The 24,824-nt window shown below is 34.9% G+C and overlaps 1 protein-coding gene across 1 annotated transcript in view; it reads right to left on the bottom strand.

The window, feature by feature from the left end:
- Smc3 (structural maintenance of chromosomes 3) overlaps positions 1 to 23,052 on the bottom strand; it is a 33,932-nt gene extending 10,880 nt beyond the window's left edge. Inside the window, exons 1-17 of the mRNA XM_046450321.2 lie at positions 22,897 to 23,052; positions 21,870 to 21,945; positions 16,873 to 16,911; positions 15,160 to 15,227; positions 13,869 to 13,940; positions 13,426 to 13,505; positions 13,081 to 13,159; positions 10,616 to 10,733; positions 9,459 to 9,634; positions 8,870 to 8,950; positions 8,259 to 8,423; positions 7,832 to 7,953; positions 6,662 to 6,875; positions 2,267 to 2,370; positions 1,979 to 2,078; positions 1,400 to 1,560; positions 909 to 1,050 (exon numbers count right to left, since the gene is read on the bottom strand). Of these exons, the coding sequence (XP_046306277.1) occupies positions 909 to 1,050; positions 1,400 to 1,560; positions 1,979 to 2,078; positions 2,267 to 2,370; positions 6,662 to 6,875; positions 7,832 to 7,953; positions 8,259 to 8,423; positions 8,870 to 8,950; positions 9,459 to 9,634; positions 10,616 to 10,733; positions 13,081 to 13,159; positions 13,426 to 13,505; positions 13,869 to 13,940; positions 15,160 to 15,227; positions 16,873 to 16,911; positions 21,870 to 21,945; positions 22,897 to 22,911 (1,812 nt within the window). The 5' untranslated portion in view covers positions 22,912 to 23,052. The remainder of the gene's footprint in view (positions 1 to 908; positions 1,051 to 1,399; positions 1,561 to 1,978; positions 2,079 to 2,266; positions 2,371 to 6,661; positions 6,876 to 7,831; positions 7,954 to 8,258; positions 8,424 to 8,869; positions 8,951 to 9,458; positions 9,635 to 10,615; positions 10,734 to 13,080; positions 13,160 to 13,425; positions 13,506 to 13,868; positions 13,941 to 15,159; positions 15,228 to 16,872; positions 16,912 to 21,869; positions 21,946 to 22,896) is intronic.
- Positions 23,053 to 24,824: the final 1,772 nt, after the last annotated feature.

Here is a 24,824-nt window from a genome sequence, read left to right as displayed (position 1 = left end):
TTATAAAGACTAAATGAGTTAATACATGCAAAGTAATTCATGTAGTATCTGCAGATGTCATGTATTTTCATTTTTTCCTCTTTCCTAAACTATCTGAAAAGGATTTTTATAGATTTTTCTGAATTATGAAATATATCCTACATATAAAAAATGTAATATGTACATATTAAGCTTAAATTAATAATTATAAAGAGAACACTAATATAACCACCATACACAAGAAACAGAACACTGTTGACAGTCCAGAAGCCACAGTAATTACCTGCTGGAGGTAACCATTATCACAACTTTGTGCTAATCACTTCCTTGCATATCTTTCTAATTCTATTACCTAAGTTCAGTTTTGTGTATGTTGTATAAATGGAACCACACTTCCATTCTTATGTGTCTTTTGCTTCACTCATACATCATGTTTTTAAAACTCAATTTTCCTCCACAATACTTAAGAGCTGCTATTATTATCAACATTCTGAGGACAAGGACCTCAAAGTAATAACATTTTTTTCAAGAATGATGTCTGAAGAATATTTTTAATCCACTTAAACTGTGCTAATTAGAAACATTATGCTTTCAGACTTTATCATCTTCCTAGTCACTTTTCATTTAATTTATAAAATATATTAAAAGCATAACCAGAAAACTTTTTAAAATTCCCTTTAAATGACAGTCCTCAGGAGTTTTTCCCCAATTCCATAATTTTATTATTGTCACCCTGAAGATTTACATATCTGCAATGATTTGTTTCATAAATCTTGGGTATAATCTCTGTTCTCCTCAATCCCACCAAACAGTAACTTTGCTCTAGGCTACTGAATCTCCATGTATAGTACCCAGGCACTAATATGTAATAAAAAGAATCTACAATAGAGGCAATTTAATAAAAGAGACCTTAACATATGTTGACTTACATTGGTTTCAGGATAGGCAGTATCCCTGACATCTAACTTGTTAAGAGGGAGAAAAGTGACCTCTCCGGGAAGATTCATTTTATTAAACTCCATTAAAATCTTTGTGCTGACTTCATCTGAATCAACAATGTGATAAAATAACCTACATATAAACAATAAAAAAGAAAAGACACATCTTTACTGCTAGATTTCAAAATATTGTAAACATTTAAGCATCAAACAATTCAGTTTTTCCATGTAATTCCGCTGTACTGAAAAAGATTAAGTAGAATATTCCAATAAAGGAAGGGGAGCCCAAAATAGGGAAAGTTCTACTTCACACAATTAGAAACAAATACTTGGCACCTGCTTCTTTAAAGTTAAATAAGGAACCTCAAGGATATGAGATAATGGAACACATATTATACAAAAACTATGAAGAGTTGTTTTTTAGGTTATTCTTATTCCCTCTTACCTCCCCAAACCCTCAATATCAAGCAAAAAAATTTCACCTGTTTCCAGCAGTGACTTCCACACATGTGTAAAAGGCCGGCTCACATTCAAAGTTATTCATCACAATGCCATGATAGCCATTTTGTACATGTTGGTTTATTCCTTTTCGACGAAAATGGTCCAACACTTTGTTTATACTATCTATTCCATTTAAAATGGCCTATAAATTGTTTAGTGAAAAACATCAGTATCACCAAAGGCTTTCCTGCTGGTAAGAAGCCCATTACATCATACATTTAAATATATACCAGAGAGTAAACATTCTCCTCACCAAGTATATCATCCCCTTAAAATATGTCAACTACACTTAACACTTTATATTATGGGTCTGCTCTGTGACACTAGGGTGAAAAAATGGGTTCTTTGCCTAAAAATCAAAAGTGCTATCATTAATAACATGGTTGGTATACCATCAGGATAATTATATAATCTCTATTGTTTCACATTTATAGGATAAGTGATTTGGACTCTACTTTCCTATTTATTACCTAGAACTTAAGACCTACAGCTTGAAAGCTACTAAATTCTTGCAGCAATGACTGACTCAACTACTTGGGTAATGCAAAGAACTTGCCTACCTTTCCTGTTGCTGCTCTAAGAAGTTGCTGCTTCTTTTCAAGATCTTCTCTTTTAGCAGCAAGTGCTTGCTGTTCTGCATTTTCCTCTCTCCACAAGTAACTAATTAATAAAAATTAGATGACCTTTAATTTTAAACACACATAAGATGCACTTACAATATACACTTTAGAATAAAATACTGAAATTAAACTTAGTTAATTTATAACATAAAGACCACGTAACAATCCATAATCATTACTAAAAAAAAAAAAAAAAAAAAAAAAATTGGCATTTTAGTCTATACTAACTTTCTTTCACTTTGTAATTCATCTTTCTTATTTTTTACTTCATAATATTTTCTGTCCAGTTCTTCTACTCGAGCTTTGACTTCATTGAGATCCTGATCCAGTTTCTATGGGAATAAAAACAATTCAAATTTAAAATTCAATTTCATAGTGACAATCCATAGTGACATTATGAAAGTAGATCACTGGTTCCAAAAGCTAATGGAAGGAGAAATTAACAAGGGGAATGAGAAACATTTCTTAGTGACAAACATATTCACTATCTTAAATGTGATGACTTCACAGGTAATGTACTTTTTTAAGTATGTACAATTTATTGTATATCAGTTATACTTCATTGAAGCTACTGAAAAATCAAATTTTGATTTTTAAAAGGAGTTGGCAGAGTACAGAACAAGAAAACACAAACCGTAAAATGGATTATCCTAGAAAATATTGCTAAAAAGAAATTAATTTGTCATTAATAACCTAAACCTTACTACTTCTGTAATATTCACTCCAGAATTTTAGAATAAAAAAATAATAATAAAGCCTAGGAAAAAATAAGAAACATTACTGTAGCTTATTCACAGCTATCAAAGAGTTTCTCCTCCATATCAGTAAGTGAGACCAAGATACCATTAAAATCAGTAAAAAAGTCTAAATTTATTTTAAGATACACAGAATAAATGAAACAAACAAAACCATGACAAAACTACCCAAGACATTTTTTCATACAGCAGGTATTTTTTTTTTTTTGGTAGTAGGGATTAGACCCAGGGCATTCTACTCATGAGCAACATTTCCAGCCCCTTAAAATTCTGAGATAGTCTAGCTAAATTTGCTAAGGTTGGGCTCAAACTTGTAGTCCTACTGCCTCAGGCTTTTGAGCTGATGAGATTATAGGCATGTACCACTGCCAGGTGGACTGATGAAATTTTTTCTGCATGTGTAGTTCTGGGGATCGAATCCAGGGCCTTATGCATACTAGGCAAACACTCCACCCCTGAGCCATATCCTCAGCCCCAGGTGTTAAAAATATAGCACAAAAGCTGGGGGTGGATGGGAAGAATGGAGGAACTCTGATTGGACAAAGGGGGTGGGGACAGGAAAGATGGTGGAATGAGATGGACATCATTACCCCAGGTACATGCATGACTGCACATATGATGTGATGCTACATTGTATACAACCAGAGAAATGAATCAATGTACAATGTGTACAATGAATCAAAATGCATTCTGCTGTCATATATACCTAATCAGAATAAATAAATTTTAAAAAATTGTAGAAAAATTAATCCAGAAAACAAATGGATATTTTACATAGTGCTAATGTACTGCAAATTCTTATCTATCCAGAATAAAAGACACACTTTATCTTCACAAGTGGTCGTTCTGATAACACTAGGTGTAGCTGAAATACTGGAAAATAATAAACTTCAAGCATAAAAGAGAATAAATAAAGCCGCTCAATGGAAAATCTTGGTTTATCATCACTCTTTCAAAAATGGGATCTGCTAGCATCTTCAACAAATGGTGCTGGGAAAACTGGAAATCCATATGCAACAAAATGAAACTGAATCCCTTTCTCTCGCCATGCACAAAAGTTAACTCAAAATGGATCAAGGAGCTTGATATCAAATCAGAGACACACCGTCTGATAGAAGAAAAAGTTGGCTACGATCTACATACTGTGGGGTCGGGCTCCAAATTCCTCAATAGGACACCCATAGCACAAGAGTTAATAACTAGAATCAACAAATGGGACTTACTCAAACTAAAAAGTTTTTTCTCAGCAAAAGAAACAATAAGAGAGGTAAATAAGGAGCCTACATCCTGGGAACAAATATTTACTCCTCACACTTCAGATAGAGCCCTAATATCCAGAGTATACAAAGAACTCAAAAAATTATGCCCTTCAATAGACGAATGGATAAAAAAAATGTGGCATTTATACACAATGGAGTATTACTTTGCATTAAAAAATGACAAAATCATAGAATTTGCAGGGAAATGGATGGCATTAGAGCAGATTATGCTAAGTGAAGCTAGCCAATCCCTAAAAAACAAATGCCAAATGTCTTCTTTGATATAAGGAGAGTAACTAAGAACAGAGTAGGGATGAAGAGCATGAGAAGAAGATTAACATTAAACAGGGATGAGAGGTGGAAGGGAAAGGGAGAGAGAAGGGAAATTGCATGGAAATGGAAGGAGACCCTCAGGGTTATACAAAATTACACACAAGAGGAAGTGAGGGGAAAGGGAAAAATAATACAAGGGGGAGAAATGAATGACAGTAGAGGGGGTAGAGAGAGAAGAGGGGAGGGGAGGGGATGGGAGGGGGGATAGTAGAGGATAGGAAAGGCAGCAGAATACAACAGACACTAGTATGGCAATATGTAAATCAATGGATGTGTAACTGATGTGATTCTGCAATCTGTATACGGGGTAAAAATGGGAGTTCATAACCCACTTGAATCAAAGTGTGAAATATGATATATCAAGAACTATGTAATGTTTTGAACAACCAACAATAAAAATTAAAAAAAAAAATGGGATCTGCTAATGTTGGTGGTTCCATAAAATCAAGACAGAATTCGTTTTGTTTCAGTAAAGTATGTGTGGCTATAACAATTGAAACCACACTAATTTCCACATAAACGATTACCTAGCTTAAACAGTGTTTTCTATTTTCTTTATAAAGTATTCTGACTAAAGCCCACAAGAACACATAAGACTTGCAAAGCCATTGAGCTACAATGTATTACTTCTTGTCACTTTTCCCAACCATTACATTGTTCATTCCTAGAATCACTTGTAGTTACTTTTGTTTTGGCTGTGTAATTATGTGAGTGAGTACAAAGAAAAAAGTTGTTCGTTTTTTTAAATGTGACAGGTTTTGGACACATTCAAGGCAAGTCACTAAAAACTGAATTTAACATAAATGTCAAGTTACCAAAAAAATAAAAAATTTAAAAAATCAAGGGAAGATTGAGGAACTGAACTGGTTTAGAGCAGGTAGAGGGCAATGACAACTAAATCAAACATATGATCCTAGATGGAATCCTGGACCCGGTCATCATTCAACTTTAACAGAAAATATGTTTACATGTGTGGTCATATGAGAAAATCTCCTGGAAATTATTTCCAGTCAGTCAGATTCAGAAGAAACATTCTTGGGCATTTTATCAAAAGACTGGTACATTAATGGACACTGATCTGCTTAAAATAAACTGCTTAAGATATATGTGCCAGGCGCAGTGGCACACGCCTGTAATCCCAGCAGCTCAGGAGGCTGAGGCAGGAGGATCGAGAATTCAAAGCCAGCCTCAGCAAAAGCGAGGCACTAAGCAACTCAGTGAGACCCTGTCTCTAAATAAAATACAAAATAGGGCTGGGGATGTGGCTCAGTGGTTGAGTGTCCTTAAGTTCAATCCCCAGTAAGCCCCCCACCCAAAAAAAAAAAAAAGATAAATATATGTGGGTGTATTACAAACATATATCCATATACATACACATATTTTAAAATTTTATACTTTTAGTGAGCTTTTTTGATAAACTAACTAATAAACCAACTGGTGCAGATTGTACCACCCCTTCTCACCCTATACTGTCTTACATACTCCTTTCTCATCAATCCCATCAACTTCTACACACCTGCACAAAGCTATGCATATCACTTAAGAAAGCATTTACCCCCAATTTCTCATTTAAAATAACATGACATCTTCCTTACTCTGGAAATAGTCTATCTTCTACTTCTATTTTTAAGAAAGGGAGGAGCTAAATATACATAGTAAATAATGCTAAGTTCATTTTGAAAATGCCTGTAAAATACCACTGTTTTAACCAAAAAATAACAAGTTATGGCAGAAAATTACTAGAATTTAAAAAATGGAAAAAACTTCAAGTTACTCAAGTTGTTTTAGACTTTTTCATGTTAAAATCAAGGGTAGATTAGATATACGCTATCAATCTATAAAAACATACTTTAAACATACCTAATCCCCATGAATAGGTATGACATGAACAAAATATCCTTAAAAAAAAAAAAAAAAAAAAGCCAGGTATGGCAGCTTACGCCTTTAATCCCAGCAACTTGGGAGGCTGAGACAGGAGGACCACAAATTCTGAGCCTCAGCAACTTAATGAGATCTTCATTAAATAAAAAATTTTAAAAAGGGCTAGGGATGTCAATGGCAAAGTGCCCCTGGGTTCAATTAAAAGGAAAGAAAGGGGGAGGGGAAATTCTGCTACATATATATTAAACTGTACTGACCAATTTCTAAATAAGTATATTTTATGTATTTTAATAGTAAACAAAGTTGTCTAAAAATAAAACCAAGTAGATAAAACTGTATGTTTAGGTCTTCTGAAGCCATTGAGGTCTTCTCAAAGCCATTACAAAAGTTCTTACATTATATTGCTCCAGATTTTTTTCTTTGTTTGCCTCAGTGTCTTCCAAATCCTTATGGATAGCCGCAATTTGTCTTTTCTTATCATTAATAGCCTGATCTAAAGACTTGAGTTCCTTTTTAATCCACTTATCCCTTTCTTCTTTTGATGTAAACTGGCTCCCTCGACCCTGCTTTGCATAAAGATCCGTTCTTTCCTGGGTGGCTTGAGCCAATCTACACAAGATATGAGAATAAGTTGAAAAATGAGAATAGGAAATAACCAAGTTTAATTATAATCTATAACATCAAGCACACTCAGAAACAATGATCCATTTTTAAAAATTACATTAAAAAAGAAATTAAGTGTAAAAAGCAATTACTATATAATAAAGTGCCTTGGACTAGCTAGTTATATTAACATAACTTTGAAATAACAATTCTAGTTAGGTAAATAGCCCATACTCTAAGAATTTCAGGCACTCAGTATTCATTCCAGGTCTGGGTTAGTCAGTTAATCTAGAGAATTATAGTGCCATTTTAGAAACTTAAAAAAAAAAAAAACACAATTACATTTAGCTACATAAACATCTTCGACTCTACTGTAATAAAGATACTCTAAAAGAGAAAACATTTTTAACATATTGAATATCAGTGTCCAGATTACAGAAAACATTCCTACAAAAAAAAAGAAAAATGAACAAAGGATATAAATAGCCAACTCACTAAAATGAATGTGTAAAAACATTAGACACTAAATCATGTGACATTAGCAAATGCTACCAAGTCCAATTTATAGACAGATACCAAAAGTAAAACAACATTAAGTGAAAAAAGATGATGCAGAATGAAAACAATGCAATTTGGATTAAAAAAAAAAAATGCTTGTTTTAAAAAGCCTAACATTTAGTTATGTCATCTTGAATAAGTTATTAAATCTTTCAAAGCCCAAAGTTCACTAAATTTAAAGTATAATTAAAGTCAGTTACACCACTTTTGAGTAGAAATAATGTAGGCAGTATGTACAATAACACTTGACCCAAAGGAGTTGTTTAACATTAGCTATTATTACTTTCAGGAGAACAGTTAACTTTTGCTCTTAATTACTGTGCCAATCCCCTCTTAACCCATAGCAATGTATATTTTACACAGAAACTAGGTACAAAATTAAGTGCAGCTAAAAATTTCCAAACCTAGCAATTCCTCGCTCTTCTTTTTCTTTTACGCTGTTGAATTTAGGTTCTGTTTCTGCCAGTTCTTTCTGCTTTTCTTCTATCTTTTCAAGCAATTTCTGCCTCTCTTTTAATAAACGTTTCTGTAAATAAAGCAAGATAAGTATAAATGTAATTTGTTTAAAAATTTTTGCTTAACTTTTATAAATCTAGCATAAAATGTTTTCGGGGGGGGGGGGGGACTCATGAGAAAACCAATCCTGGAACATAAGACTAATTTTTTGAAATAAAAAAAAAAAATACAAAGATAGTACTTATAATATGCTACTTGATAATGTGGCATATCTTTTATAAAACATTCAAGGATATAATCCCATCACAGAACTATCTTCTACAATTCTTACTAACCTGAACATTCATGTCTTTCATTTTTAGCATTTTGACTTACCCTTTGTTCACTATTGCCAGCTAATTCATCTTGTAAATCCTTAGCTTTAAGCTCCAGTTTAGTCCTCTGCTTGATCTGCTCTTGTCTTTCAGCACTGAGCTGTTCTTTTTCTTCTTTCATAGCTGAAATTTTTGTTTTCAACTCTCTAACTTGACGCTCAATATCCTATCCAAAAAGTATCAAACAAATGAGTTAGGCAATCAGAAGTACAACAGAACTATAACGCCATTAATTCTATCCATTCTTTTTCTTTCACTTATGCTTTTAGTATCACCCTGTCTTTCCAATTCTCAATCCCTGTGACTTCCCCTTATGGTTACCATTCCACAGTTCTGGTACAAAAGAATTTTTGTGGTTAAAAATAAATCTAAGTAACCAGGCATAGTAGCACATACTTGTAAACCCAACTACTTGGGAGGCTGAAATGGAGGGTTATAAATCTGAGGCCAGTATGAACAACTTAATAACTTGTCTCAAAATAAGAAACAAAAAGGACTGAAATGTAGCTCAGTGGTAGAATACCCCTGGGTTCAAGTTCAAGTACTGCAAAAAATAAATAAATAAATAAATTTAAAAATATATATATATCTAAACCTTGTCCATAATCTTACCTCCATTTTATCTCTTGCATCTTGCTGGGCATCTCGTAATTGTCTTGATTTTTCTCCACTAGTTTCTCGCTTAGCAGAAAGCTGGAAAAAAGCAAAAAAGTCACCACTTCCAACTCATACTTATCTAAAATTTTATAACTTCTAGTAAAATTTTCAGTATCTACTAAAATAAATTTAAAGTAACCATTTACTTCAATATTTTTACAAAAAAATTTTTAATATTTTTCTTCAAGTAGAAAACTCAAGGATTACCTAAAACATTTTTGTAAAAAAAAAAAAAAATCAGCAATACAAATTTGCAAAATACATTCTAAAATGCAAATAAAAAGTTTACGAGCTTTAAAGTTAGCTTTTCCTGGTTTTCCTGAAATCAGATACAACTCCAGTAAAGACAATATGGGTCTAGGCATTTTCCTTATAGTAAACTAAATCACAACAAAAGAAAAATTGATATCTGATTAATTCATTAAGAAGTTTCTAATATTTTAAAGTTTCTATTAAAATCACTGAAAAGTATAAATACAGGCTGAGTTTAACATATTCATAAAAATAAATAAAATCATTTGACTACCAAAGATAAATATTTTACCTCATCAAGTTTAGCCCGAGTCTCATTAAGTTCCTGATTGTAAATGGTATATTCCAAGGCTCGTCTCATTTTATCCCACTTCTGATATTGAGCTAGTTCTTCCTTTTCTTCCTCTAAAGTATGTAATCTTTCTTCAATGTATTTTAACAACTCATTGATTTTTTCCCGTTTGCCCTCTTTTAAAAAAAAAAAAAAAATGGGGAGAAAGTGAGGGCATTAAATAAAAATGTTATATAATATCACTTCTCAAATACACCATGAATTTATTCTTAAGAACTATAACATTGTTTCTTTGAAATCTAAGATACTAAAATGGCAATTAAGATGTTTTTATGAAAGGCAGAAACCAAATTTACACAATGTAACAGCGGATTTTTATATCACAATATAATAAGGGCCTCCATTCCTCCATTGAAGCTTTATTTTAAAGTCAACATACTGTCCCATAACATTAAAAATGAAAAACAAACCAAAAAAACCTAACATCACTGGTGTTACTAATTCTCATTTTTCATTAAGAGCATTATCTGTAGCTACCATATATTGAGTACATACTATATTCCAGTCATAGAACTACCCGTTCTTCTACTTGCCACCATGATCTACAAAACAAAATTTTATAGATGGGGAAGATTTGGACCAGAGAGATCAAGTTTAAAGTCATAATGTAAGTTAATTATAGGATTTTGAACCCAGGATTGTCAAACTCTAAGACACAATATAACACAGCACTTGAAAAGCAAAAGAGGGTTTCATAATATATGTACTATAATAATGAAGATTTCAAGCTCAAAGTTCTACATTTATTTGTTCCTGAACAATTTAAAACCTAATGCCAATGGTACTCCAGTATTTGGGAGGGGAGAATGCATTCAAATTTGTTGTCCTCACTATCAACAGCAAGGAAGGAAGAGTCAAAGTAGTTGACTTACAAAGGCCCTACAGTTCTAATCCTGATGCTTCCTTATTCAAAATTAATGAATTACTGAAAATCTTAAAACTTTAAACTGTCTCAAACTAATTTTGTCTCCATTCAGTATATAGGCAAATTATCACACAACATGTTTTGAGCACAGACATAACTTTTTAACTGTAACAATACAATGACAAAATAATCTGCAACAAAAAGAAATAAAGCGGTATCACATTTATTTTACCAGTTTCTTTCATTAAGGAGATGCTTTCTTCTTTTCGTTCATCATATACTCTAGTACCAGCTACTTCTCTTAATAGTTTTAGTCTCTGAGAATCTGGTGCTGTTGCCATTTGATTGATCTAAAAATTTTAGAAGAAGAATCACTACGTAGCTATCAACTGCTCTTTTTTTTTTTATTGGTTGTTCAAAACATTACAAAGCTCATGACATATCATCTTCCATACATTTGATTCAAGTGGGTTATGAACTCCCATTTTTTACCCCAAATACAAGTTGCAGAATCACATCGGTTACTCATCCACATTTTTACACAATACCATATTAGTGACTGTTGTATTCTGCTACCTTTCCTATCCCCTACTATCACCCCTCCCCTTCCCTCTCATCTTCCCTTTCTACCCCATCTGGTGTTGTTTAATTCTCTCCCTTGTTTTTTTTTTTTTTTCCCCTTTCCCCTCACAAATTCTTATAGGGAAATGGAGGGCATTAGAGCAGATTATGCTAAGTGAAGCTAGCCAATCCTTAAAAAACAAATGACAAATGTCTTCTTTGATATAAAGAGAGCAACTAAGATCAGAACAAGGAAGAAGAGCATGAGGAAAAGATTAACATTAAACAGAGACGAGTGGGGGGGGAGAAAGGGAGAGAGAAGGGAAACTATGGAAATGGAAGGAGACCCTCATTGTTACACAAAATTTCAACTGCTCTTTAAGAACTTTACCTTAAAGAGTTCTTCACACATATATTCACATGCTGAGTTTGTAAATTATGATTTAGCCAATGTAATTTATATAATACATATACCAACATATCTATATCTCCTTTACATAAAGGAAATTTAATAAAATTTGATACATTTGTAAGCCTCCTTTATGAATAACTTACAAATGAAACACCACCAATTTTTCTTAGTCATTATAATAAATTATAAAAGATGACTTCATTTTCAAGGAACAAAAAGTATTTTTTACAAAGGGAAATCATCATTGACATTTATTTAAAAAATGTGATATTCATAAGTTCAACAAAAATGGTGTACTTTAAATATAGAGAGAATGGTACAATCTAACTACTATGTGACTTAACATAATAAACATCACTGTAAGTCAAAAATGCTATCACTGCATTAAAAAAAAAAAAATAAGCTGAGTACAGTTTTGCACACCTGTAATCCCAGCAACTCGGGAGGCTGAGGCAGGAGGACTGCAAGTTCAAAGCCAGCCTCAACAAATAAGCAAAACCATGTCTCAAAATAAAAAATAAAAAGATGCTGGGCACAGTGGCACACGCCTATAATCCCAGTAGCTCAGGAGGCTGAGGCAGGAGGATTTCAAATTCAAAGCCAGCTTCAGCAATTTAGCAAGGTGCTAAGCAAGTCGGTGAGACCCTGTCTCTAAATAAAATATAAAAAGGAATGGGGATATGGTCAGTGGTTGAGCACTCCTGAGTTCAATCCTCAATAAATAATAATAATAATAATAATAAAGGGCTGGAGACATGACTCAGTGGTTAAGTGCCCTTGGGTTCAATCCCTGGGGGGGAAAAAAAATCCAAAACAATAACAACAACAATTAAAAAAATACACATTTACATAAAAAAGAACAGGCTCTGGACTAAGAAAATATATCTATCAAAAGTATACATCAGCCAGGCGTGGTGGTGCACGTACGCCTGTAATCTCAGAGGCTCAGGAGGCTAAGGCAGGCGAATTGCAAGTTCAAAGCCAGCCTCAGCAAAAGCTAGGAGCCAAGCAACTCAATGAGAACCTGTCTCTAAATAAAATACAAAACCAGGCTGGAATGTGGCTCAATGGTTGAGTGCTCCTAAATTCAATCCCCACTAGCAAAAAAAAAAGTATGAAATATATACATTAAAAAAAAAAAATCCTCTAGAAATACAACAAAAAACTTACGGATCAGTTCTGAGAAAAAGAAAGTATCTTAGATATAGATTAAAATTATTTAATGAGACAAGAACAATCCACTGATATCTTTAATTTAGTTGCTAAAAAATACTATCTCTTTCAAGTAAACTAATATGTAGCATTATGATAGATTTCTGGTAATATAGTTTTTAATTCTTTGATAAAGTAGTTTTTTGAAAGTACTTTTAATGCAATTGCTATAGAATTCATTCTTAATTTGATCACTGTAACTTCTACAAGTCAATATCATCTTTCAGTACACTGAATATCATTAGGTAAGAATACAGGTTACCAAGAAAACAAAATCCACTTCGTTTGCTAAAATGCTCCTATTCAAACATATAATGGATCTATTTGGTACTTTTTTGCCATGAAAAATTCTAACTTCAATGCAAAATAAATCAATGAAAACTAAAGGCAGCTGGATCCATTTTTTTGCTTTACCTTAACAATTAGAACCAATAAACCAAATTCATCATTCAAGGGGAAAGAGTCTCAGAAAAATTTTTTCTATTTAAAAAAAGGACATACAATTGTTTTACCTTTCCTTGTTTAACAATATAATAAGGATTGCTTCGAGAAAAACCAGCACTTTCAAGGAGGTTCATCACATCATTTTTCCTGTTGAAAAACACTGTAATTATTTTCAGATAAATTATTTTAAAGCACCCACAATAAGCAAAGAATGAGGAGACTAGCTCCTGGGTTAAAAAGCATCAGGAAGTACAGACTCATCATTAAACTATTTTATTAGTCTCAGAGGATCTTCTTATTCTCAAGTTCATAGTATACTGATTTGCTGAACATGAGCCAAGTATATGCCTCAAAAATGGCAAGGACACTTTCTCTTAAAAAGAAACTGTAAATGTAAAAAGAACAACACTTACGTGACCATTTTCTTATCTAAGAAATACTGATCTTTTTTGGCACCAATGACTCTTCGAAGTGAAACTTCCTCTTTATCAATCTAAGAAAAAAAATGTGAAAGCCCAAAGTTGGTTTAATAGCAAAGTAGGAAACTCTTTATATAAGATCATTTTAAAGACCTTGACCATGACTGTTTATTTTAAAATTTCAATTATCTCACTAAAGATGATGCTCTAAACGCTCAAGAGAAAAGATGTTTTTCATAGCAGCTTGCACAGTCCCATTCAATGTTTACCAGACTAGAATGCTCATTATAATTTAAAGACAAAAATCAGTAAACTGTATAATTATATATAATTTTAGTATACACTAAATTATCAAAGGTATAAATGTTTCAAAGTATAAAAAAGTTAGTTATAGCAAAATAATTCTCAACATTATTACTTAAAAAACAGGTACTTACTGGTAACCGGTTGTCCGAATTGTCAAAAATAATTTCCACAAAAGCAGAAATAACCCGAGGACCAGTACCCTCCTAAATATGAGAAAACTTTCATTAAAAATAGTATTTTCATTTTCTTTAAACACTTTAAAAGTGTAACAAGCCTTAATCAATGAAGAAAAATTTCTCAGACTAGCATGCATATCCCTCTGGCCAAAGTAATACATACACTGGATCAGGATACAAAACCAGAACTATGCAAAGAATAGCAAAGTTAGACATTCTTAGGTTTTATACTGCAGACCATTTTATTAAGCTACACTACTCCAAAGCCCCCGCCACCTAATTTTACCCATTTGCTAATATCAAATATACCCTGAGGCTCTTCTTATAGTTTCACATTAATACTCGAAAGGAACACTAAGAAATCATATGATGTTTTTTAAACATGTGATATATTCTATGTACTTTTAAATCTGTTTCAGAAATATACACATTTAACATGTCTCACAATTATATTAATCTATGTTACAATTATATACCAAATCCAGATAATTTCCAGTTTCTAGAAACTATTAATATCCAGTGATTCAATACAATGAAGAATAATAATTTATTCTTTTAATGCCAATATGAGAAACTTAAAATTTTCTCTATAGGGTATTGGTCCTGATTACGAGCTACAAATTCAAAATGAAGAAAGAAAATAACGGCTAATCAAAAAGAACTTCCTATTGTGAAACTCTGATAAAAAATATATTGAGGGATCTCATTTTCTCATCTTAAATTAATTATAAGCAATATTTAAACCAGAAAGATACACTGTAGTGTTGTTCTATTATAGCTTTTTTAAATGATTTGTTTTTAATCCTAATGACATACTTGAACAACTTGCATTATCATATTAAATGCTTTTCACATTGGAAAATGTTACTATCTTATATACAAATATGGCTTTTATTTAGTACACAATGGTTGTTCTTCTGTGCTCTCAATTAACTTCTGGTTCTGCATTATAAATGTCCTAACTTGCCTCCAGAATTTTACCAAATCATATCCTTACAGAAATTTATGTGGAAGACAAATCCGTCTATAGGCAAATTCTACAATTTTATTTTAACTGTTGTATAAAAATTAGGTCTTTATTTGGCATTGATACAGCAGACTAAATTTCACAGAATAGCATACTTGAGAGACTATGTCATGTTCACAAAGTTTCTGAAACTTGAACAAATAATTTTCTTAACCAGGATGGATAACATATTTTTAAAAATATATAGTATCAACAATGTCTTAAAGTAGTCTTACTCACATGCAACAAAGCCAACCGCTGTTCTGGACGAAGATGACTAAATTCATCACTAAGAACAAATTGAATTGCTGGAAATACAAAAACACAAGTACTAGTAGAGTATAAAAGAGGATTCATGACTTATTCATAACTTCTCATACCTTCCTTAATAGGATACTATGTCAGGTAATGAATACTGCATATAAAATAAAATACCTGCTTTATATAGACAAAATGATTGCAGAAAGTTTGCTTAGATATTAGGCAGAAAATGATATGACAGGACTGGGACTGTAGCTCAGCGGTAGAGCACTTGCCTAGCATATGTGAGGCACAGGGTTCAATTCTCAGCACCACATAAATAAATAAAATAAAGGTCTATCAACAACTAGAAAAACATTTTTAAAAAAAAGAAAATGACATGACAAAAATATTAAGAAGTTTTCACTGAAATATGTAAGGTAAGAAAATAAGAGGAAAACACTAAAGTATAAGAAAATAGTCAAGCAGAACTAAGGTCTACTTCTTGATCAAAGTATATGCTTGACGGGTTAGGCTAACGTTAATACAGTCATGCACTGTACAAGAACAAATCACATACATAATAGTGGTCCCATAAGACTACAACCAGGTTGAAAAAAATCCTACTGCCTACTGACATCATAGTAGATGCAATGTGACAGTGCAACATCTTTCTCAAAATTAAGGAAATACAGGGAAATGTTTCAGATTCCCAACTTTTACTGCACTGCTTGTACTACCCTTTCCTTATGTCAGAAGGAGCCATTCCTACCTTTCACACATGAGTAAAAACCTGGACAACTCTACTTTACTCAGCTATCCTGATCTGGTCCACAAAAGAGATCAGTGACATTCTATGAAAGTATTATAAGAGAAGGGGATTGAGGGAGCACTCATGCATTAATGTGTGTGCTTGGAATGGAGATTGGCTCTCTCTCAATCACCCGGGTTGAGAGGTGGATTCAAACTGCCTTCATCTCACTGGGATTCTGAAATATACATTTCCACTCTAATCTACTCTCTTGCCATCTCCAAATTACAACCATTATAAATTATACAGGATAATGTACTCTTCGGATTTGTGTGCACAGTTACTCTTCAACTAAGGAACAAAATTTTCCCAACCCACTCCTTATACAGTCTGATTCTGTTAAAACATTTTGGTATTTTTTTCTTCCTCAAAGGATTTGTTAATGGAGGCATGACTTGAAACATTTTACCTTCAAAGCTCCATTTACTACCTTCAAACTGAAAACTGTCTTTGAGTCTCAAGTTTTTATATCCTTCCATCCTTTATAAAAACTATTGGTTTAGAAAATAAAGGTGAAGAATGATGAACCATTTTTCAAAACAATAATAACAACCATTCTGCATTTACATACATTCTATATGTGCATTTATACACTGTATTAAAGTTCAAAAGGTGTTTTCATATATGTTATTTCATTTGATCCTCACAACCCATCTAAGATAAATGTCTCCATTTTTATGGTGAAAAGAAATTTGAGGGGGTATTTTGTTAAGTCTCACATAGCTAATTACTCACTTGGTACAGTAGAACTCAGTTCTTTATACTCTAAACTTCTAAACTGCAACCATGTATAAAGTATTTCTTTTAATACTGGCATAATCTCAGAAAACCAGCAATTTTAATAAACTACCTTAAGATAGCTAAGTCTTAACATATTCAGCATCCAAAAAAACAATACCTACCATAAAAAAAGTTACTTTTTCCGGATCCATTTCTGCCCACTATAAAAATTTCAAAAGTACAAATTATTTCATATAAAAACCAATAACATCAAAACTATTAAATGTGATAATAAAATTTTAATCCAATTTTCTAAAACATCTTATATTTGATATTAAATGCTACAGGGAACAAAAGTAATCAATTAACAAAACAGCTGTAACCAACAAATAAGTGCAATTTTGTATAAACTTCAGACTCAACTTTTTTAAAGATATTGAATTTTAATCATTTTGCCCTTTTTCAAAGTTTAAAATTAATAAAAATAACTAAATACATTACCAGCATTCATAATTTATAATAATAACAATGTACGTACAATTTTAATAATGTTATTTTTAATTTAAGATTTACTTATTAGTAATATCCTAAAATACTTAATCATTTAAAATTTGCAAGCAGTCTCATATCAAACTATATACAATCAACCCTATATCTCATATCATACATATATGATCAACCCTATATATCATCTGTAGTCTCACAGAACCATAAAAGTATAGATTATTATAAGTCACCTGCTTTTGTGAAAAGTTTGTTTTGTGAAGAATTTGGTGTTGAAGAGTCATGAATAACTATCTCAATCTCCCTCAATATGGACCATAAATCCCAGGGGGAAAAAATGTATATAGAAAGTGTAAGAGTAAGTAAAAAATAAAAAAAGAAAATACAAGAGGGCTGGGGATATAGCTCAGTTGGTAGAGTGCTTGCCTCACATTACAAGGCCCTGGGTTCAATCCCCCAAACCACAAAGGAAAAAAAAAAAAAAAAAAAATCACAAGAGCAAGGGCAAATAATAAGGTAAACAAACAGAAAATGTTAATAGATGGATCTAGGTAAGGGAAAATACATGAGTATTCTCTTTACTGGTTCTTTTTTTTAAATTGGTACCAGGGATTAAACCTAGGAGTGCTTAACCACTGAGCCACATCCCCACAACCTTTTTTTTTTGTTTTTTTTTTTTTAATTTTGAGATAGGGTCTTGCTAAATTGCTTAGGCCTCACTAAATTGCTGAGGCTGGCTTTGAACTTTAATCCTCCTGCCTCAGTTTCCCAACTCGCTGGGATACAAGAATCTTTACTGTTCTTAATGAGACAAATTTTCTATAAACTTGAAATTATTTCTACATAAAGGTCAAAAAGAATTGACCTTTATTAAACGAGTACAGTTTAGAACAATCCATCCACAAATAACTGAAAATTTTTAAATTTTCCTGTAAGAATTATTCCTACTCATAGATGAAACACCATTTAGCCATTTTAAAGGATATTGATTATTTAATGATAAGGAAAGATATACAAGATTTATTCTGAAGAGGGAAAAAGCAGAATGCCAACATATTACATAAATCCATTTTTATTTAAAAAGTCATGCTTACAGATTTACACAAAAACTTGAGGGATAATGAGGCAGACCCAGTTTATATGTGCCTTCTTCAGATTTACGTGCGACAGCCCATGCCTTGGCTGACAAAAGTTCAGTCTCCTAATACCTTTGGTTGTTTCAGACTATTCTAGAAGTGCATGCAGGTCAGGCCTGTGAAGATTCAAAGGAGGATTTAACTCCTTGACTGCTTCAGGTGGGTGAGTCGCCAGAGCAACACAATCCAAAAGCATGGAGGAATTAATATTCTACACAGTAAACTTTGACCAGTGAAAGGCAGGCACCACCTATCAAATCTCTTTACTACCTTCTTCCATCTGACCTTTCTAAAACATGTTGAGTCCATAATGTCTGGCTAGATGTTATCCAACATAATCAAATCCAATAGTGTCTTCTTTATAAAGCTGTGACCAGTTTTTCCCCTCATTCCCGCACTCAGACCACAACTCCCATAAAAGCCTTAGCAGCTAAGCCAGCCTGTTTCCTTTTTTCTAGGAAACAAGGGCTAATACAAGTATAGGTTAACTAAGAATGATTATCTATGGTAGCACATATCTATAATCCCAGCTATCATGAGGCTGAGGCAGGAGGATTAACAGTTCCAGGCCAGCCTGGGCAACATAGCAAGACCCCGTCTCAAAATAAAGTAAAAAGGGTTGAGGGAAGACTGGGGGATTTAGCTAAGTGGCAGAGCACTTACCTAGCATGCTCAAGGCCCTGGGTTAGGCCCTCAGCCCTGGGCAGGGAAAAAAGGGGTAGGGTATAGCTCAGTGGTGTAGCACTTGCCTAGCTAGTAAGTGCGATGCCTGTGGTCCAATCTCTAATATATGGGGGTGGAGTGATTATCTTTGGGTAGAATTTCAATTTTTCTTCCTTTACCTTTTAGGCTTTCTTATAATATCCTATATTAACAAGAATTTTTTGTTAAAAGGCAAGGGGGAAAAACACTACCTTAAAAAGGTGTATACACTCATCCCTCATATCCACAAGAAACTGATTTCAGGACCTCTCTCTATATATACACCTCTTTCTCCCCCTCTCTCATACCAAAATCCAAGGATACACAAGTCCATTATATAAAATAGGAATAGTATTTGTATATAACCAAAACAATCCTTTTGTTCTAACTCTGCCAGTAAATGCAATGTAAAGTTAAAATGTTTTCTTTAGGGATTAATGACAAGAAAAGGCCTGCACCTGTTCAACAGAGAAAATTTTCTCTAATATTTTCAAGCTACATTTGGTTGACTTTGAGGACTAGGAACAAGCAGATAGGGAAGACTGGCTGTTCCTGGTACATATATATATGTCAAACATTCAAACATCAGCATAAGAGATACTTGCTTTTGAATTTTTTTTAAGGGTCAAAGGCACTAAACAATCAAAGTGGTTTGCTCTCCCCAGGTAGTTTGTTTAATGTCAATCTCAAATACTACTTTTGGTCTTTCTTACATTATTAAGGTACCTGTTTTGAAACATGTCTAACCAATAGTCACCTTAAGTTTTAGTTAAAACAAAGCAAAGAAAAATTTTTAGACTATCAATCCTAACACTGCAATCAAAGCTGCAAAATAGCTGCCTAATAACTAACATCTAAGACATTTGATATATCAGACCTTACAGATAAATAATATAATCATTCTAGATAATGGTCATCACTTTACAGATCATTTATAAAATTTTACAACTAAAACATTGATATTTATTAACTTGCTAAATTAAAGAAATAATATTAATCTAGTAACTGTTATTTTTTTCTCCATTTCTTTAGATTTTCTGATTGACGAAAATCAAAAGCACCTGTAAAAAAAATGTAAGCAAAACCCCAGTACAATAAAACTACTGTTTTAAGGCACATCAAATTAACAGTCTTTAGTAGCTACAGCACAAAAAGAAAAATGTTTTCTTTATTCTCAACTATGAGATTGCAATCGATGTATCAAGGCTAAGAATAACTTGTCTTCAACTTTATTTGAGATGAGATCTCAAATGTTGCCCAGGTTGCTCTCAAACTTGTGAGTTCAAGCAATCCTCCCACCTTACTCTCCCAAGCTAAGACTACACATGCACAGACTAGCAGACTACAGATGCCTGGTTTTTATTATTTTATAAAAAAGTAAAGTATGATTGTCTTAAGGGAGTCTTCTATGAATATTGGTAATCAATATTTCCGTTTTACTGATTTTTATAAGCCTCGCTTACACTATAAACTGAGTGGTGTGCAACTAAAATTCATGTTGACACCTTAAACCCCAATAAGATGGCATTTAGAGATGGAGGTCTTTTCAAGATAAGCGTTAAATGAAGTCATGAGGGTGGGGGCCATGGAAGCACACAGAAAAATGTCAGTCTACAAGCCAGGAGGGAATCATCACTAGAATCTAATCACAATCATCAACTTCTAACCTATAGAACTGTAAGAAAGTAAATCTGTTATTTAAACCTCCGCTCTATTTTGCTGCCCTAGCAAACTAATATACCTTGTAATGAGAACACTGTACTGCAGAATTGTGTCAACAGCATAGCAGTCTGATTTTTCAAGAGTCCAAAAGTACTCATTTAATCTTTTGTTTAAAACATCCAGCAGAATGCCAGAAAATGCCAGAATGCCAGAAACTTAAAGCTATTAGATTGTAATAGCAATCTGAACATTATAATCTGAAGAATCTACAATTAAATATTGTTATGGCAACCACCATTTTTCTTTTATCCTCACATTTCATTTTACCAATAGCCCTGTGAGACAGGTATATTCACTTTATAAGTGAGAAAACTAAAACTTCTCAAATAACTAGTTTGAAAAAGAGTTATGTGCCAGAACTGAGATATGAACCACATTCTATTAACACTCCAAAATTTATGCTGCTCTTCCGCACAAGCTACATGGTCTTAGGCACCGACAGGGAAAAAATAAATAATTTGTGAATAAATAATCAACACCTTTAAAACAAAGCAATAGAGAGCACTTAAACTAAGAGGTGATAAATCAAGAATACAAATCAAATGCTAAGTTAAGTGTCCTTCACTATAAACTTAAAGCTATTACAACGCTATCTCACACATACTAAGAGTACTCAAGTAAAAATGAGTACTTTTTTGTAATGCTGGGGGATCAAACCCAGGGCCTCACATATACACAATAGGCAAGCACTCTACCACTGAGCTACATCTCCAGTCTTCCAAATGAGTAACTTACAACTGACTTATCCAAATACTTTTAAATTTATAAAACAAGTAATTCATCAGTATGAACAAAAGACAAAAGTAGCCTGCAAGATGGGATAGGCCTGTTATCCCAGAGGTTCAGTAGGCTGAGACAGGAGAATCACCAGTCAAGGTCAGCCTCAGCAATTTAGCAAAGCCCTAGCAATTTATTAAGACCCTGTTTCAATAATAAAAACAGGGGTGAGGATGTGGTTCAGTGATAAAGCACCCTGGGTTCAATCCCTTGATACCCACTCAAAAATAATTTCAAGAGAAACAGACATACAAAATTGGTTTAACATTCAAAGACAACAGATGAACAATGCATACATACATCTCTATAACCCGATCTAGTAAGTGAGGAGCACTTACCAATAACATTATGTTTTGAACTGAAGGGATCTACAATTGTTTGATCTCTGTAACTTCGAAAACCCTGGATAATCACCTAGTAAATAAGAAATACTTTTGAGAACACACAAAAAGAACTTCTAAATCACCAGCTTTCTTTTACATTTCTTTCCCTTCTTGTTTTTCATTTAATGCAAGATAGAAAAAAAAATTTGGAACGTGGAAATTAAAAATCAGTAAGCTCCGCCAACTCAGTGTTGATTTTTCAATAGTTACAGTCAGTAACCTGTTAAGAAACTCTCAAAATCAAGTGCACGGTACAAAGTTAATGGGAACACTGAACACCCTAGCGCAACAGTAAAAGTCCATCCACGGCCGGCAGGTCCCACTCTCCGCGACCAGTGAGAGCTCCTTCGAGACACAATCGCCAGGCCAAAGGGGTCAGCGTTCCAAGGAGGAGTGCTTGGAGTGAGGCGTATCCAACAGAAACACGTCCCCAAAATTGCGTGCATGGGCTCATCTTTGCAGTGGACTGACTCGCGCGCGGGAAGACCATTTTGACAGAAGTAAACAAGTGAATGAAGAGGCGCTCGGGGGGAGGAGGATCCCTTTCACTGCTCGTAAATCCTGCAGGGAAAAGCCCCTCATCACAGCTGGCACTCCAGCCGGCGCCCCGGCAGGCCGCCTTGCCACACACCTCCCGCAAACGGCCGGTGCCGGGCCATCCCCGGCAGCACAGCCTCTGGCGCCCGCCGCCTCCGCCGCGGCCCAGCGCCGCCCGGAAAGGCCCGGCCCCTTCCAGCTGCGCGACGGCCGCCCCCTCCACACCTCTTAGAGATCCAGCCTCCCAGATGAGCACCCCGCGGGGAGGCCCGGGCTGAACAGAGGCGCCCCATTTCTCGGCGGAGATGGGGTCCCTTCCTCCTCCACTCGCTCTGGTTCACCCCAGAGGGAGAGAGAAGAGGCCGCGGGGCCATTGGCGACACCCCCGCCTCAAGGAGTGGTCCTCACCCGCCCGTGGGGGGTGGGAGGGTCGCGCAGGCCTTACCTGCTTTATGTACATGGCTCCGCGCCCCTACCCGGGAGAGGGTCTTCCCCCCCAGAGCAGCAACCAGGAGACTGCTGGGTCAGTCAGGTGAGGAGCCTACGAGACCCCTCCCCCAAAGCGCCGCTCGCTCCCCTCCAGCCAAACAAAATGGCGGCGCCCTTGGAGGCGGTGCCCGCGCCTGGGACGGAACCACTCTCAGAATCCCACAGAGTGTAGGGGGAGTCAGTTTCAGGCCCGCTCTCTCTTTTTGGAAAAATCACAGTATTATACGACCCTCTTAGGTGACTACCATTGAATTTTGAAATTCGAATCTGACTATTTCCTGTAACTCCGTTGGAAGTTTCATTCGAAGAAGTCTTGATCGGAGGTTGGCTATACTCTTTCCTTTTGTGTAGCCAATGGTCGCATCCCCGAGAGGGTAAGGGTTCGGCGCCAAAGCCAAGTGTGAGACTCCGAGGGCCAATAGCAAAGCGCGTTGGCGGTCACGTGGTCCCGGGCTGTTTAAAAAAGCGGACCCTTGAAGCCCAAGCCAGTTCTCCAACCTTATGAATGTAGGTGAATGCTGGAGTTCTGAGTGTGGAATATCTGCTGTTCTGAGTGTGGAATTTCTGCCGTTCCATTATTCTTTCCTGCTCTAGAAACGCCCATGGTCCCCAGATTCCCCCAGAAAGGCCCCCTCGCAGGACAGCCCCTAAGGGACTGGCCAGTGCTAGCAAATTTTGTTTCAGTAAATATGATAATTAATACCCAGTGAGTTGTTACTGCCTTGCCTTGTACTGTAAATCTAGGAAGGACCAGTACAGTGACAACAGAAAGATTTAGGTTAAACACAGGGGTTTTTGTTTTGTTTTTAATGTTTTAGTTGTAGATGGACACAATAGCTTTATTTATTTTTATATGGTGCTAAAGATGGAACCCAGCGCCTCACGAGTGCGAGGTGGGCATTCTACTACTGAGCTACAGCCCCAGCCCTTGTTTTTATTTTTAACAGCCTAAAAGAGAATAGATACTAGTGAAGATCTTAAGTGTCTCTAGTGTGTTATCAGTTTTGATAGAAAAACATTTCTTGTTTAGAAATTGGATTTCTGGACAGCCCTAAAATAACATGCTGGAAAGAGAAGAAAAAGAAAAAAAAACTACCCCTGTTGTGAAAACTAACCAAGTTGGTCTTGACCACCCATTCAGTTGCTTGAGGCAGTTCTGGCCCACTTTTATTTCTAGATTGAGCTATTATTAGCTTCCACCTCTGTTAGTATCTCCGTTAGTATCCTTTATTTGAAGCTCAAATCAAATCCTTTCCAGCCCTTGGCAAAAAAAAAAGTTCCAAAATAAAACATCCTGTGTAAACATTTTATTTTGTCTTTTAATCCTGTCAGTTTGTGGGATTTTTGACATGTTAAAGTTTTAAGCCTCCAAATCCTAGTCTTTAAAATGAGGATGTGTGAGGATGGCCTTAGGCCTGATCCTAAACAACTGCATCGCCAGGCACACCTAATGGAGCCCTTTTGTATGGCCCTCAGACACAAACAAGTCAATTCCCCCCACCCTGATAAACTCAGTGTGAAGCCTCTGGCAGGCTGTCCTTGCCTGCTAAGAGGGAAAGGTGAAAAGATCAGGATGGGGACCACCAGACCAGATGTTTTAACTCCAGGGTAAATGATGTTACTGAGAAATCTGGTGGTAGCTGATAAGGACTGAAAGGGGGGGGGTCAAAAGCCCCCAAATTTAGTATAAATAATAGAGCAAACGAACAGACATTCAGCCAGCCAATACTGACGCACACAAGATGGAGAGCCTGATGAGGACCTGGACTGACATCCCAACTCTTCTTCTCTGCTTGAACCTCTGCATTTTCTCACCGCTCTCAAACTACAGCCACATCTTGGCCCTGGTGAGAACAGCAACTTCTCCCTAGAACGGCCTCCTCA

This window comes from Marmota monax, unplaced genomic scaffold, assembly GCF_021218885.2.
Source record: "Marmota monax isolate L192 unplaced genomic scaffold, Marmota_monax_Labrador192_F-V1.1 WCK01_AAM20220418_F8-fsc00004, whole genome shotgun sequence".
Lineage (NCBI taxonomy): Eukaryota > Metazoa > Chordata > Mammalia > Rodentia > Sciuridae > Marmota > Marmota monax.
Note: the sequence above shows the minus strand (reverse complement) of the source record. Positions and strands in the feature narration are given on the sequence as shown.